The sequence below is a fragment of the Poromitra crassiceps genome, assembly GCF_964638095.1.
Source record: "Poromitra crassiceps genome assembly, chromosome: 1".
NCBI lineage: Eukaryota > Metazoa > Chordata > Actinopteri > Beryciformes > Melamphaidae > Poromitra > Poromitra crassiceps.
In genome coordinates, this window is record NC_139623.1 from 95,931,750 (window position 1) to 95,947,916 (window position 16,167).

The window sequence follows — 16,167 nt, forward strand, 5'->3', positions numbered from 1 at the left end:
GGCCCTCTACCTAATATGAGTCTGACACCCCTGATTTAGACTGAGGATATCTCTGATTACTGTAGCCTATAACAAGTCTTACACCTGCAATAGTCTACTGTTGTAAGCAGGGTTTGTACAGCTTTTAAGAGTAAAATTCAAGCACTTTCAAGTTTCAAGGTACCTAAACCAGGCTCCCGAAGCCTTTATTATCACATCTAAATATATTGACAATTTGAAAAAACAAATGGCATTGTCATGCCTGGTGAGTGAGGAACTTTGAGTGCTCCCTGTGTCCTGAGCACTGTCCACAGACTCTCGCTCAGGCTGTTGTAACATGACACTGGCTACATAGGGGGAGAGCAGGCAGCGGTGCAAGCGGACTGAGTGGAGACTCGCTCTCGGAGAGTTTACTCGCCCATACAAATAGCTTTGTACTGCAGTGTCTCTCGAATACGAGACAAAGCGCGTCCCGTATCAGTTCAATACGGAACACGTATTTTTGTTTACAAATACGGGATGATTCTGTATTTTAAGGGACGGTTGGCAACCCTAACGTTAGCTGTTGTGGTGGCTAACGTTAGCTAGCTGGTTGTGGCGTACCTAGTAGTTCAGCAGGCAGCAGTCCTCAAGCTTGTTGTGACCACACAACATCCCCGCTTTTAAAGCACTTCATACTCCCAGAGCTGGCATAAACTATAGAGAACCTCATGCTTTACCCGAAATGAAACGTCCAAGGTTTGTGTCTTAACTCCAAAAGCAACCTGCTAATGTAATGTTACAAGGTTACATGTAAGCTAACATGAAGCTAACGTAGATAGCTAGGTGCTGGGCAGTCATGATCTAGTTATATAGAGACAAATAATAAGGAAAACAAATGCGCACATATACATAAAAAAAACACCAGTCAACATCACATCGTGTCTTTTCTTTAATCTAGAGGGAGCATTTTTCAGTAAAAAGTGAAACGACACAGATATGATGGCTTATAGTGAGGCTTTCCATGCCTGCCCCATTCACTTCAATAGAACTGGCCCCAATGCAAAATTCAGACTGCCCATTTAGTTGCCAGTAACATGCCAATAAGTCTAAATTACTATGCCTTTTGTGTTTTTTCATGCTGACTAAGCAGCTTTAGGCTTTCGGTTCTATAAAAGCCTGTATTTTTTGTATTGACTATTGAGTGATACACTTTACTAAAACAATCATATCAGAAATGTTGTTTGTTTTGTGTTCACAATAGTGATGTCAGTTAGATTTGGTTAGGTCAGAGCTATGGAATATTAAATCATCCATCTTTGCTCACTACATCTGCCCTTTCTTTATTTCTTTTTTTGACCCCAGGTGTGCATAAAATACAGGTTAAGAACTTATTTTTTTAAATACAAAAATGTGAAATAATTATCGGTTTATCATATTGGTTATCGGCCAGGAGAAGCATATATTTATCGGTTATCGTATCGGCTGTAAAAATCCATATCGTGCATCCCTAAATACCATCCTTCCTTCTAGTCTTTCCCCCCACAAATAAAGTGGCACAATGACCCAGATGGTAACTTAGCCAGCAGTGTGCTGCTGGTGTCAAACCCCAGACTATGCTGCTCCCAACTGTATGCCTCGTAGATGTATGCCATTGTGCACATGATTTCACTTATTTAAGTATTTCATTTCAGTATTTTAAGCAAAGTTCATTGGAGATAATACACAAATAAACAGGCTTGGGGAGTAACAGATTACATCTAAAAACAACAAGGGAACTGTAATCCCTTACAGTTAGAGGAAAAAAGATGTAAGATTACAGTTACATTTAGTAAAAACTGGGATTACTAACAGCAGGATTACAATTTGCTAGAGCAGAGCAGTCAGCGAGCACAGAGCCGTTAAAGTGTCAATCATAATGAAGAAATTCATGGTAATCAAATGACAACATGTCCAATCAACACAAGGCTACTGTGGGTGCCAACAGAGAGAGAAAAGAAAGAGGATGAGCAGCAAATGAATGAAAGGGGCATATATGTCGGCTAATCTTTCTCTGATATACAGTACATAATTTACGTCTGTGCTGATTTTTTAAATGGCAATGTATCATCATCATCACTTTATGAACAGACACAATGTCCAGTATAAAAACAGACAATACATAAAATCATAACATATACATACCCCAATACATTACATTAAAGAGTTGTATCAATGTGCCCAAATGCTGGACTGGTACTTAATAGCACTGAGACCAGGTTGAGACAGCAGCATGATAATCAAGTTCTGAGACACATTAAGACGACAGATAAACTTGTACGTCAGATTTCTCAGCAGGGCATGAAAGGTGTAGACTCCTGTCTCCTGCACCACAAAACATTTCACTAGCACTGCAACACCTTGGCTTTCTGAGCAGAATCCTCATACAGTCATTGTAAGCAACCTGAAGCTTTTGAATGCTATGGAGAGATGTATGTGTCTTTATTCTGTGACTGAAAGTTTACATCCTGTAACCAAAGAGTGTATCTGTGAGAAAATAAATCCACTTTGTAATAAAAAAAATAGATCCGTAAGCAAAAGCATAGATTTGAAAACAAAACTATCAACAATCCAATCAAAGAAAAATTAAAAAATTAAATTAAAAAAATGTTTTTAGATTTTTCATTAATGTGAATTAAAAAAAGTTGCATGCAAACACAAACATTTTGTTCTCAACTCCAGACCATTTGTTTGCGAAACCATTACCTGTTTTTATGTTTGGTCAGGTTACATGCACCGGTCCAAACATAAAAACATTGGTGTGAACATACTCACGGCTTCTAGGGCTGGGACGGATCAGAAAACCCACGGATCGGATCGCGTGACGGATTTTGAGCCACGGATCACGGATTTTTCGGATCAGCAAAAAAAAAATATATATAGGCTATATCAGATTTTTTCTCTCAAAATTAGATTTTCGATTTGAATTTTTAATACTATTATACTTCTCTAACCATTTGTTGCCCTGCACAGCTCAAAAAATATTTTTTTCTCATGACACAATTTATGCTTTTACTCTGAAGGCAAAACAACCCAACTTCCTTCCAACTTGTTTTAGGTGGCACTGCGCCTAACTTCCTGCCTGTTGCTTGCTAACGTAGTCACTTGACACGGGTACAGACCAGACCGGGTGAGTCTGGAAACATAACGTTGATGCTACGTTATGCTACTCGGTGGCCCCACGTGTTGTTTTGTTGTTATGTGTCCATGGCAACATTTCACCGTCGGTGATAATGTGTTCGTGAAACGTGTGCGCGTGTGTGTGTGTGCGTGTTGTGGCTCTCCTATCTTGTGCAGCGCGCAACATGCTGCTCGCATTCCTGTGCTTTTTCAGGTGTTGAAATAAGTTTGCTGTGTTTAGTAGCCAGTAGCCACAGCCTTCAGAGAGACTTTACAGCGAAGGGATGAGGAAGCTCACTTGTGCTTGCCATGATGTAGCCGCAAAACGCGACTATTTCACTCGAGTGCCTCTCCCATCATAGTCGCGCTCGCCCGACCCCTTTATCGAGGGAAAGTTGCACATTTAGCGATCTACAAGCTTCAAACATGCACCAATCACTAATATAAACTACGCACCTTGTTGCCACGGATGTTGTCGAGCAGGCCGCGCTGAGGCCGCGCTTTGTTAACTCGTATTTTAAGAAAGTTTGGGTTATTTGTGTGTCCGGAAACATTATTTTCCCTTCTCCAACGACTCTTCTTCTTTTTTGCTGCTCACCGGTTCAACTGCTCAACTGCGCCACCGCATCATGACATCATGTGACTGACAGAACGACACAGGGCAAACCCCATACTTGACACATGATGTAATACCCCATGATGCGGTGGCGCAGTTGAGCAGTTGAACCGGTGAGCAGCAAAAAAGAAGAAGAGTCGTTGGAGAAGGGAAAATAATGTTTCCGGACACACAAATAACCCAAACTTTCTTAAAATACGAGTTAACAAAGCGCGGCCTCAGCGCGGCCTGCTCGACAACATCCGTGGCAACAAGGTGCGTAGTTTATATTAGTGATTGGTGCATGTTTGAAGCTTGTAGATCGCTAAATGTGCAACTTTCCCTCGATAAAGGGGTCGGGCGAGCGCGACTATGATGGGAGAGGTACTCGAGTGAAATAGTCGCGTTTTGCGGCTAGCCATGATGATGCCTGTCTGTGTCTGGCTGCGCTGCAGGCGTTCTCATACACTAACGTTAAACGTTAAATGAAACGAAGGGGGGGGGGGGGGGGGGGGGTCCGCGGACCAAGACGTTCCGAACCGTGTGCCGAACCGTGGGGGCTGATCCGTACGGGTCACGGATTATCCGTGATCCGTCCCAGCCCTAACGGCTTCTCTCTTCAATCTGTGGTTATAACTGGCGCTGAAATGGAATGGAGATTCCTTCAGGAAATACTTCCGTTCAAGTGCCCGCCCTCCGCCTTGTCTTGTACTGGATTGGATGTTGCCAAGCTATCACTCCGATCGACACTGGCCAATAGGGACGTGCGTTACTTCTTTCTGCTGTAGGTCCCGCCCTTATTGTAACAGAAAAAGTTTTGCAAAACTCAGGTTTTGCAAACAAAACTTTTCATTTCGCAAAAGAAAAGTTGAGCTTTGTAAGCAAAGGTAATGGTTTCGCAAACAAATGGTCTGGAGTTGAGAACAAAATGTTTGTGTTTGCATGCAACTTTTTTTAATTCACATTAATGAAAAATCTAAAAACATTTATTTTATTTTTAAATTTTTCTTTGATTGGATTGTTGATAGTTTTGTTTTCAAATCTATGTTTTTGCTTACAGATCTATTTTTTGATTACAAAGTGGATTTATTTTCTCACAGATACAGTATTGGGTTACAGGATGTAAACTTTCAGAACAAATATTCAGCAGCTGTTGAAAACCAGCACTGCTTGGAGACAGGATGGTCAGATCGTCAGCGTACATAAAATGATTTATCCAGGTGTTACCAGAAAGGAGAAAAAAGGAGCTTCTTGGATACTTATAGATAGGTTTTTTAATGTACGAAGTAAAGTACATGTCTACTACAATAGTTAATCAAATGTAGGGATGGGTACCGAACTCGGTACTTTTACAGGCACCGACCGAAATACGTCGGTACTGCCCCATACCAGTTCACATAAAAACGAACGGTACCTAATTTCGGTACTTGAACGCATCTGAGTAATAGAAAGAGAGTGGGTAAAATAGAAATTCCGACGGAACCTTAAGGCAACACCGAGAGCGCGTTACGTCAGCACGTCACTCTACCTGAAAGGTCCTGAAAGCAAAACAGGGCCAGCCGAAAGCAGTCCAAAAATGTGGCTACACTTTACCAAGATAGACTCAGACAACAGTACACTGGTTGCAACATTTGTGATGTGAATTGCAAAGCTGGCCAGGGAAACACCTCAAACTTGAGGAAGCATGGTCAAACACAAGATATATTTACAGTAGCTAAATGCTGAAGATTGTAACGTCTTAGATAGGCTGAGGGTGAATGAAGCAGGCAGCGCACCGCAGCTAACGTTAGCAGCACCTCCTCAGCTGTAACGTTGAGAGAGGCATCGACTACAACTTTAAGGCAGCTTTTAATATTGTTGCGGTCCTTCAGGTTGCCTTTGTAGGACACACACCTCTGTTTGGTATTTTGGCATAGCTCAAACAACACCTTTTTGGAAGAATCAATCCACTCCAGTCAAAAGCACTAGAGGCTACCAGAATTAGCTCATCCTGAGTCATCGTTTTAATTTTCACGGCGAGGAAATTAAGGAACTCGTCCTCCACAATAACCTGCCCATCCACAGTCTCATAGATTGTCGGTTTTAGACGAGGTCTGTGTTTAAGGCCAGGAGTAGCCTGCCCATGATGCCTACCTCCCGGCCTCATCTCCAGGAGCAGGCGAGGATGGCAAAGGGTCCAGCTAGTAGCTGGCTAGTTAGCTATGCACAGTGAGTGTATTAGCGGGATGCTAATGGAATCGCTAACACAGCCAGAGAGTTCTCGGGTCTGCAGGCTCTTTAGAAGAGGGTTCCTGGATAGCCGAGCTCTAGGGAGCTTACCGGGCTCTCTCAAGGCGATGCAGTCTTTCACTCCGTCGGCACCGACGGTAGCAGGCCCGATAGCTAGCCTAGCCACCAGCCAGCCAGGTGAGGCTAACGTAGCCAGGTAGCTAATGCTACGTTCGTAATCTCTGATATTACTAGGTTCCCAAGTTTCTAGAGATTTCCAAAGCTCTGTGGCAGAGAGTTCTTCGGCTCTAATTATCGTTAAAAACTGCAGAAGAGACGTATTAAAAACACTTTATAAAATGAAAAACGGGAGCTTCAGCTCCAAGCGCTGCGTGATTAGGCCTATATTGTTTTGCAGCTAAACTTAAACTTTATTCTTCACCATATTGGATGGATTGCATCTTGTCTGAAACATGTATGTTCATGGCTCATTTAGCCTAGTGTAATGGAACAGGTAGCCTACTGTGCTGGGTTTTTGTATGTACTTTATAATTAAAGGGGCCATATTATGCATTTCTTAATTTTGTATCATATATTTGTTACAATCTTGGATGGTCATATTAAACATGGGCTAAGCTTCAAATAAATATGTGAAAGTGTTTTAATGTTACCCCCATGAACCCCCCCTCCCCCCCATGAAGTCTCGTAGACGAGAGGACATGGATTGAGGTCCCCTTTAGAAAAACTTCCTTTAGCCAGAAGACCTTATCCTACATGGGAAGCACTCTCTGGAATAATCTACCTCCCTCGATTAGAGAATGCCCTAGTCTCGCCACCTTCAAAGGCCAGTTGAAAATATGGCTCAGATCAAACCAACAATGTGATCACAATTAACATACTTAACATATCATTTGCCATGTTTTGCAGCATGCTCTGTGTGTTTTATTTATTTTAGGTTTTACTAACCTTTTATACTATTAATTTTTTTGGTACTATTAATTGTGTGTGTTTTAATCATTTTTGGTTTTACTAACCTTCTGTACTTTTAATCTTTTTTGTACTATTAATTTTTCTTTCGCTTTCATGATTACATCAACCTGCCATGGGACTACAGGTGGAAACTAGCCCTTGGGCTATAACCTGGCATATTTACTGTACGGCTGTACTGTTCATTAATGTGTAAAGTCCCATTCTCTAAATAAATGAATCTGAATCTGATTTGTGCGAGAGCCATAGTTCTAGTGACGTCAGGACTGGACTTGTTACCATGGTGATGCCAAGCCTAGCCCGGGCGCGCGCCATAGCCTTCACCCATCCCCCCTGCCCCTCCCTTCCCTGTTCTGACTGCTCCAGTACACTGCCGACTTGTCAACCTAACCCCGCGTCACCAGGCTCTCTCCAACCTGGCTGTCTGGGACTAAAACAACAGTACCGTAGTCTCATGGAATAACAGATTTCAGACCGCAAACACAAGGAGATGACTTGGAAGTGAGCCAGGATGTAGGACTGAAGTGGTAAGTTCTGAAAATATGTGTCTCATTCCAGCATCGGTTGTAGCAATGTGCTGCTAGGAAGCGCTAACGTTACATACCGGCTGGGTAACGTTAGCACTTGCTATTAGCCTAGCAGCACAGCTGCCTTTCATAGACATGAACAACCGATGAATGACGAAGGCACACATTTTCAGAACTTGTAACGTTAGTCCAACTTGCTGACTTCTCCAAGTCCTCATTTTGGTTTGGTCCGTGTAGCCTTTGATAGGAGAGGCACACTTATAGTCACAAGCATTTGGGAAGTTAGCTAACTAGCTACATTAGCTGTTGTTTTGTGGCTTGAATGTGACGACAATTAGTGCAAAGCTCCCCGGGCAGGGTGTAACGTTATGGCGGCCGCGGTAATAGAATCCCTGCTCGGCCAGCCACCGAAGGAAATGTCCAGGCCTAATGGAGCTGTAGATAGCTAGGGGGATGTTGTTGATATATCAATTGATAGTTTGTTTACGTCCAAGTCACGTTTTTCATCGATGGTCAAATTCGTTTTGACAATCCGTTGCTCGTTGATATAATTGTTTTACAACTATCAAATTTAGTAGCCAAAGCAGAGATCGCCTGTCTGTTTCTGTTATGCATGACTCTCTATCTATCTATCTATTTATCTATCTATCTATCTCTCTATCTAGAGAGATAGATTATCTATTAGATAGATATATATATATACAGTAGATACATGTAGATAGATAGATAGATAGATAGATAGATAGATAGATAGATAGATAGATAGATAAGACAGATCTCTGCTTTGGCTACTAAATTTGGTAGTTGTAAAACAATTATATAAACGAGCAAGGGATTGTCAAAACGAATTTGACCATCGATAACAAACGTGACTTGGACGTAACAAGCAACCTATCAATTGATATATCAACATCCCCCTAGCGATCTACAGCTCCGCTCAGCCCGGGCTATGCCAGGACATTTCCTTCGGCGGCTGGCCGAGCAGGGCATCACGTACCGCGGCCGCCGTAACGTTGCGCCCCGGGGTCCGCCCGCTATGCCGACGTTATGTTTAGGCATGGGGGTGGGAGAGGTAGGTTTAGGGTTAGGGTCTGGGGGAGGTTAGGTTTAGGCGTCTGTCTGTCTGCCTGCCTGTCTGTCTGTCTGTCTGTCTATCTATCTATCTATCTATCGATAGATAGACAGACAGACAGACTCGCTTCTACAGCGCTAGCTCTCTGGGCTCTCTGAGGTTTGCAAACACAAACTTCCTCGCGCTGACCGCCTGGAGTATTTCCCGGAGGGTGGGTGTTCTTAAAGGGACAGGGCCTAAAACAGAGCGTTTCAGACAGAGGGTGAACTGAAGGGGGCAGTGAGAGCCAGTACAAGATAAACAATGAGTTTTTTGAACTATGAATGATGCAATAAGTTACTCTACTGGAGGCCAACAATAAAATAATTATGGCTGTCAGTGTTAACGCGTTAATCGCGCGTTAATGCAGGCCGATCATAGCGCGTTTTTTTTTTTTATCGCGTTAATCGCATGCCGCTATTTTGTCCCTTCGTCGCACCCGTACTTGTAGTCAAGCCGTTCGGTTTCCTGTCTCCTGCTTGTGCAGGCAGGCATGGCAGAGAGCGACAGCAATACGCTTTTAAATGGCTCGTTTTACTTAAAAGAAAACTCCCCAAATGGCACAGTGGATAAGTTAAGAGCCGTAGTTTGCACCTTGTGTAAAACGGAATTAAGATATCACCGAAGTACATCGAGTTTGAGGCGAGCGACCACCTAAAGTAGCTAGCAGCCAGCTAGCAGCCAGCTAGCTAGCGCGAGACTCATCACTCATTCTTCCTTCAGAGTCTCGGATGCGCGGGTCCTCTAACCACTGTGAGGTCGGCTCCAATGGCTTCACGCGATATACACGTTATCAATACACAGTTTCCAATACCGAGCCATTATTCACATGGAAGTGCCAAAGTTTTTAGCTCAGATACAGCCTTCTTCGGCTGTGTCATTTTGGGTTTCGACTGCTCCACAGTGCCGCCGCCGGAAGTATCGGTTCTGGAGCGTTCTGGAGTGTTTACAATTATTGTGCATTTATTTTCTATTCAAGATGCATTTTGTAGACATTTTGTGACCTCCTGTCTACATTGCACTTCTATTGAATTGAAAATAAATCTAAAATTCCAGATCACAAAGTACATTTATTTGCATTCATTTGATTCCCAATCACGACACACTGGTAAGAATTATTAATATATAATTTAAAATGCTTTGCAATCCAAAATAATAGCATTTTAAACATGCGATACAAAGATGCGATTAATCGCGATTAACTATAGTTAATCGCACGATTAATCGCGATTAAGAAAATTAATCGTTTGTCAGCCCTAAAAATAATAATACATTATATTAGCAAAATATGGGCCCTTTCAATCTACATGTAAAGCCAGTCAGTGTTATAGCAGGGCTTGTAGAAAAGAACACACTTGGCTCTTAAAAAGGAGCATTGCGCCCAAAAAATAAATTATTACAAACCAGATAATATCAGTATAGCCTACTGTAATCCGAAGATGGAAATATTATTGTTATTGTCTTATTATTAATGAGAAACAGGCAACAGTAGATAGATTAGCTGAAAGCCTGCTGTAACCAACACATGAAATGGTCTGAAATCAGGATTAGAGAGCTGTTTTTTTTTATGTCCTCCTGAGGAGCATGCCCCTGGACAGTAGTCAAATGCGGGAAATTTGTTCAAAAGTAATCCAAAAGTAACAGAAAGTAATCGTTACATTACTTTAATATTGTGATACTTGGATTACGTTACTGATTACATTTTAACAGTAATTGTAATCGGATTACATTTTTTTTACTTTTTAAAGTAACCCTCCCAACCCTGCAAATAAATAAATACCCCAAGCTCGCCAAAGGTGTAGTGAAACAAAGATTTCAACAGTGACAGTTTTTTTTTGTCTTCACTCTTCACCATCCACGGACATAATCCCTGTGTGGCTGTGCAGCTGGCATGCAACTGAGTCACGCATCAGCCCTGATTAGAAGCAGCAGTGGTCCGCGGGCCCCTTTCCTCTGCCAGAGCCAGGAGTGGAAAAGGCCAGGGCCACCACTTTCAGTCTGTGGATATGACCTTGATGGGGCATGATAGAGAGGAAGCCACACCATTTGCAATGCCACGCCATATCTATAACCTTCCAACTCCCCTGTACTGTATGCACGCCAAAGCCATGGAGCTGTGACGGACACACCATTACAACAAGTTGCCCTGTCTTCATTACTTCAAGCCGTCCCCTCCCTCATGTCATCCCATCCATCTCTCATTATACTGGCTGGTGCTTTGTGTGGGATATCTTTCTAATTGCAAACAAACCGTTTTCTTTTCATACTCTTAACAGCTGCCACGCTCATATGAAAATCCCCTAACTGCAACTTCAAGTGAAAATGGCCATGAGAGTGACAAGTTTAAATGTTAAGCTCAATGTGAATTAGCATGATAAATCATGTAGCTAAATTCCATTTAAGACTATATTAGTAGTAGTAGTAGTATCATCACTATTATTATTAGTACTACTACACTGTACTACTGTAGTACTAGTTAGTAGTTGTAGTAGTTGTATTGGTGGTGGTACTGGTAGTAATAATAATAGTAATACTGTAGTAATAGTATTAGTGGCCATAGGCCAGCAGGTGAAATAGTAGGATGACAGTAGTAGCAGCAGCAGCAGTGTAACAAACAACACAATTTTCTTTTTCATATGATAACACTGCTTTACCCAAAACATTAAATCTCATGCGAGGTAGCTATGGAGACAGATGCACTCTGAGTCAGAGCATAGCAATACAAGTGTGGTAAAGAAGACAGAGCGGAAGGAAGGAACAACACAAATATGGGGGTGTACTGAGTAGAACTTTGGCAATGGCCAGTTATGTGTCCAAATAGATCCGGTTAGGATACGTGGAATGTACTGACTCAGGTGCAAATATAAAACGATGACGCACGACCAGGGAACATAACATGCTGTATAGTAGAAGAGAAACGCCAACAATCCTGTGACACGCCCTGCTCTCGTCTTGCAGCCTGAGGATATCACTGTAATATAACACAAAATAATATTCTGTATGTGCAGAAAGTACAAGTTTGTCATTGTTCCTGTTTGGAGCGTGACAATCTGAGACTTCATTGCTGGCCACGTGGCTCTCAGTTAGGAAGCCAACTGGCTGACTAAACGCAATAGCGTTTAACTGGGTCTGTCGGCTCAACCAGTAGGGATTTAAGAGTGCAGCCAAACAGCAAATGGCACTGAAAGCTTGTGCAGTGGATCTGAGTCACATCACTGTGTGTGCTGCTGTCCACAAGTGTGGTGCTGAAAGGTAGTGTACCATACAATAGTGAGCAGTGGTCCCCTAATTCGGTTGTACTGGACTTAATCAGAGCTAGTGGCTCCCTTGCCAATTCTGTGGATACTGATAATACAGCTGCCCTCACCCAGTGAACTCAGAAACAAGATGCATTGTGTTGCTGCTTGGAATTTGCAAAAAAATTGAGGAGGTGCAAAAAGAAGAGTAGATACAAACTAGAATAGGTAATCCATCCATCTGAAACTGTAAAATAACAAAGTAGTCTAATGTAAAAATACTACTACTACTAATAATAATAAAATACATGCGTGTATCACCATTAGTATGGTACAAACAATAAAGGTGGATACATTGTTTACATCCCCTTATACATGCAATCCAACAACTACAACAATTACTACATGGATTGTCTCTGTATTCACTCAGATTCATCCACTGATGAAACACAATGCTGCAAGTGATTAGTGTGGAGAACTCTTCTGACATTTGTAATCGTTCATCTTTTGCTAAACATTTTGCATTTAAAACAGCGGTTCTCAGCATGGGGTCCAGGGACCACCAGGGGTCCTTGAGGGGGTTCCATGGGGTCCCCAGATTTTTTTTTTTTTTTTTTTTAACTTTCCCATTACTCCATTTATAACAGGTTAATGCAATTAGAGAATGTATAGAGCCCTTGATATGAAAAAGGTTGAGAATAACTGACTTATAGCATAGACTGTCTAAATTGGAGTAATGGCACCTCCTTAATGGTCAACCCCAAAGCCCTGAGAACTGGCCATGTAGCTTACCGGTATTCTATTCCTTAGGAGGGGGGGGGGGGTCACCACTTTTCGATAATAACTGGCTGATGCTGCACCTGCCTTTTTGTGTGGAGGTGATGAGGTAGCCTGTACAGAATATTGCAGCTGTTTGGCTCTGAAGGCCAACTCCTGTTTCTGTCTGTCTATATATCTATCCTTTGATCTATCTTTGAACTGCCCATCCTTTAGCATAGAGAATGAAACCCCTTTCCTTTCAATAATATAAAGGCCCGTGCTGCTGCATGACTCAAAGACTACCTTTACTTCACTTTTATGTTAAAAACAAACAAAAAACAAACAAACTGCACAGCCAGTGACATCTGGCGAATGGAAAAAAGACTGTAGGTTATCTTTGCCATATTGCTGCTTCTACTCATGGAGCTGCAGCCTGTATTGGAAGGGAAAGCCACCGCTGTATGGGCTGTAGCCCTTCCACGGGGCATGTCTGCCGGCAATTAAGCGACCTCATCAATTTGGAACATCCCTCACCCAGCAGCAGCACCCACCTCAACTGACCGTAAACAAGCACAACAATGAAGGTTAATTCAATAGCTGTTTTTATATAGCTGAAGGAAGGACATTTTCCTCCAGCCGCCACCAGAGAAGTCTCTGTCAATAATTGGTGAGCTGAGCTGAGCAAGCCTATTCATTCCTGCTTTGGAATACAAACAGTCCCAGACCACCGATATTGAAAGAAACAACACACCACGGCATGTTATCTCGTGTAGGTTTCCACTGCAACACGCTTTAAAAAGAGATTTCCTGCGTTTATAAGGTCGTTTCTATCTCGGAGGTGTGTGGTGTGTCATTTACCTGGACATCATCCGACCGACGATCCGACACATGGATACAGCTTCTACTGTAGCGAGGTTATTCCAGCCAGGCAAGGGGGGGAGAAACAAAGAAAAAATCCTAAATTGAGCAGAGATGGATGCGGCAGATGAATGCGACCTCTGTCTTCACAAGGAGAGGCTGATCTTAGATGCTGCTGGACCGATAAAGGCGGCAGGCAGGCGGGGAAGCCCAAACCTTCGCTGTAGACAAAGATGCTTCTCTCCGCAGCAGGCGGGCAGCAGAGCAGTCATTCCCCCGACACTTGCTGGTAATAGTTTGGTAGGTAGGTAGCTTATATCTGGGTTGAGGGCGCGGTCAGCTTCTGTTGACCAATCCTGCTCCCTATCAAACTAACAAAGCGTCGCCATGGAGGATTAAGTGGCGTTTACCTACAAAATTACGACCTATAGTGGGCACATATGGGAGGAGATGTTTCCCTCCTCTCAATTCTAGCTCATATTAAGGTCGGAGTATCCAGCATTATGTGTAGCAATCTGATTAATGGGCGGCAGGGTGACCTAGTGGTTAGAGACACAGGTTCAACGCCCCCGCCCCTTCCAACGCAGTCGCCAGGATAAAACGTTAGCAATTTACGTGTCTACAAACCAATCTCAATGTAGGCCTATTTGAATGCGAAACAAAACCATTTCCAAGGTTAAATGCAAATAATACCATGGCATTACATTTGGTTATGTCTAGAGACTATAGGCAAGTAAAACAACTTGGTTAGCGTTAGGTTAAAAAAAGTTCAAATGTAGCCTACAGAACATGGGACTACGAACACACCTTTCCGGAAGTTCCGGTGTAAAACACGGTCCGCCCGACTACAGCACCGTGCTTGAAATGTTGATGCATGTATTTTTGGTTCAGAAAAGTTGCCATTCTACGTATCCGTGGATTGCAGAAAGGTAGCCTACAAAAACTGCAACTATGCTAACCACTGATACCAACTGGCTACTATGCTAGTACCCCTCCACTCTCGCGGGGAGCGTACCTATGCACGTGCACGCCCGCACACAACACACTACCCTGGCCCTGCCGAAGTGACTCCCACTCCCAGCTGCTGGTGTACAGTGCTGCTCTGAAGCTCACTCTCGTCTCAGGTAGGAGAATAGACTACTTGCACAACTCCACTACTTCCTGAAATGAGTAGGGCATCTTGGTTTCCTGTCCTACACTATTGGATGAACTGATTAATGTCAGGTGTGCCTGACTGCTGCAGTCACAACAACAGTGATCAGGCACACCTGACATTAATCAGTTCATCCAATAGTGTAGGACAGGAAACCTGCAAGATGCCCCCTACTCATTTCAGGAAGTAGTGGAGTTGTGCAAGTAGTCTATTAGGGGAGACTGGGGATGGTGTTACCAGATGGTTTAATTAGTTGTAGCCTACAACATACATAGCCCCTTTCGGGTTGCTTCCGGGTTATTACCAGAGGGGCGCTGTGGAGAGATGTGATGGCTGGGAGCACTAACCCAGAAAAAATAATCTCACAGGCACAGAATACGGCTAAAAAGAGGCACTTATTAGCAGCATCGAGCTTTCAAACCCTGCCGCAGAGAAGCAATGAATCCTTCTGCTTTGGTAGGTGGCTTTGAAATGTTTCTGTGACACTTGTAAATACGTCTGTATCTCTGATTTAGACTGCTTGGGAGTTTCAGCGGCGGGGAAGTCTACCGGCGGAGAAGGGACTGCGGATGGGGAGATGATGACGTCGTATACCCGGAAGCAGATCCCGAAAGGGGCTATACCTACAACACTGAATTGCTAAATGAATGAGGCGTGCTGTTTGTGGATGGCTGTAGGCTATGTTTCTTCTGCACTTCCTAAACTAAACAAAAAGCCCTTTCCTCACTCACTCTAATTACGTAGGCTATGCCGCATTCCACATGCACTGATAACTAGGAATCTCCAGTTCAAAGGTCAGGCACGTCCATTGTGACGTCACCTGAACTGGGATTTCCTACTTCAAAACTCGGGGGAAGCTCACCAACCTCAACCTCAAAATCCATTACACTGTTTTTAGCACTTCTGTCATGAAGACCACATGAACCGGGTCTCAGAGAGGGTCGGTGACGTATCAGACTGAAAACAGATATTTCGTGACCTGTGCGGACACGCTGTGGGAAGAGTGCTGCTGCCTGCCGGCTTGGAGCATTGACTAGCCACGGTAAGGAGCCACACTAAATACAATATTCCTGGAATGCGAGTTTAACGAACCAGTTACATGTCTTTTGCATTCTACATTAAATTAAGACATTACCGTTTGTTTTATTTACATACTTATTGGTCAAATATATTAGCATTTATGGGCTAGAAATTATGCCCAGGTTACAGGCAGTCAGGCACTAGGCAGCCATCTTGCCTGCAGAATGTTCTCCTCAAAATGAAGATTGATTGACAGCTGCCATGTGATGATATGATTGGTTGAAATGGGGAAGAAATTTGATAGTTCTTCATTACGTCACCATACTGTATTACAGTTATGAATGAAATCCTGAAAAATGAACTTTTGATGTGAAAAAGTGTGAAAAATGAAAGAAATTTGATTTTTGTGATTTTTTTGCATACAAAATACTGTAGGTGCACTGAATACCCAGGTATGTGAACTAAAAAAAAAAAAAAAAACATTTTTGGATTCAGCGTGTTTGTATGCGCGAAATACCTAGAGCTCTGGCTGGTTTTCTGACTTGTTTAACTGGAACGTTCTCAACTCGGTTGTGACATCACTCAACTGGGATATT

The 16,167-nt window shown here is 42.9% G+C and overlaps 1 protein-coding gene across 1 annotated transcript in view; it reads left to right on the forward strand.

Annotated features, from left to right (window-relative positions):
• Positions 1–15,132, forward strand: part of LOC310771047 (ras GTPase-activating protein-binding protein 1-like) — a gene marked incomplete at both ends in the record, with an annotated part of 72,460 nt that extends 57,328 nt beyond the window's left edge. Inside the window, one exon of the mRNA XM_083631877.1 lies at positions 15,067–15,132. Within this exon, the coding sequence (XP_083488003.1) occupies positions 15,067–15,132 (66 nt within the window). The remainder of the gene's footprint in view (positions 1–15,066) is intronic.
• Positions 15,133–16,167: the final 1,035 nt, after the last annotated feature.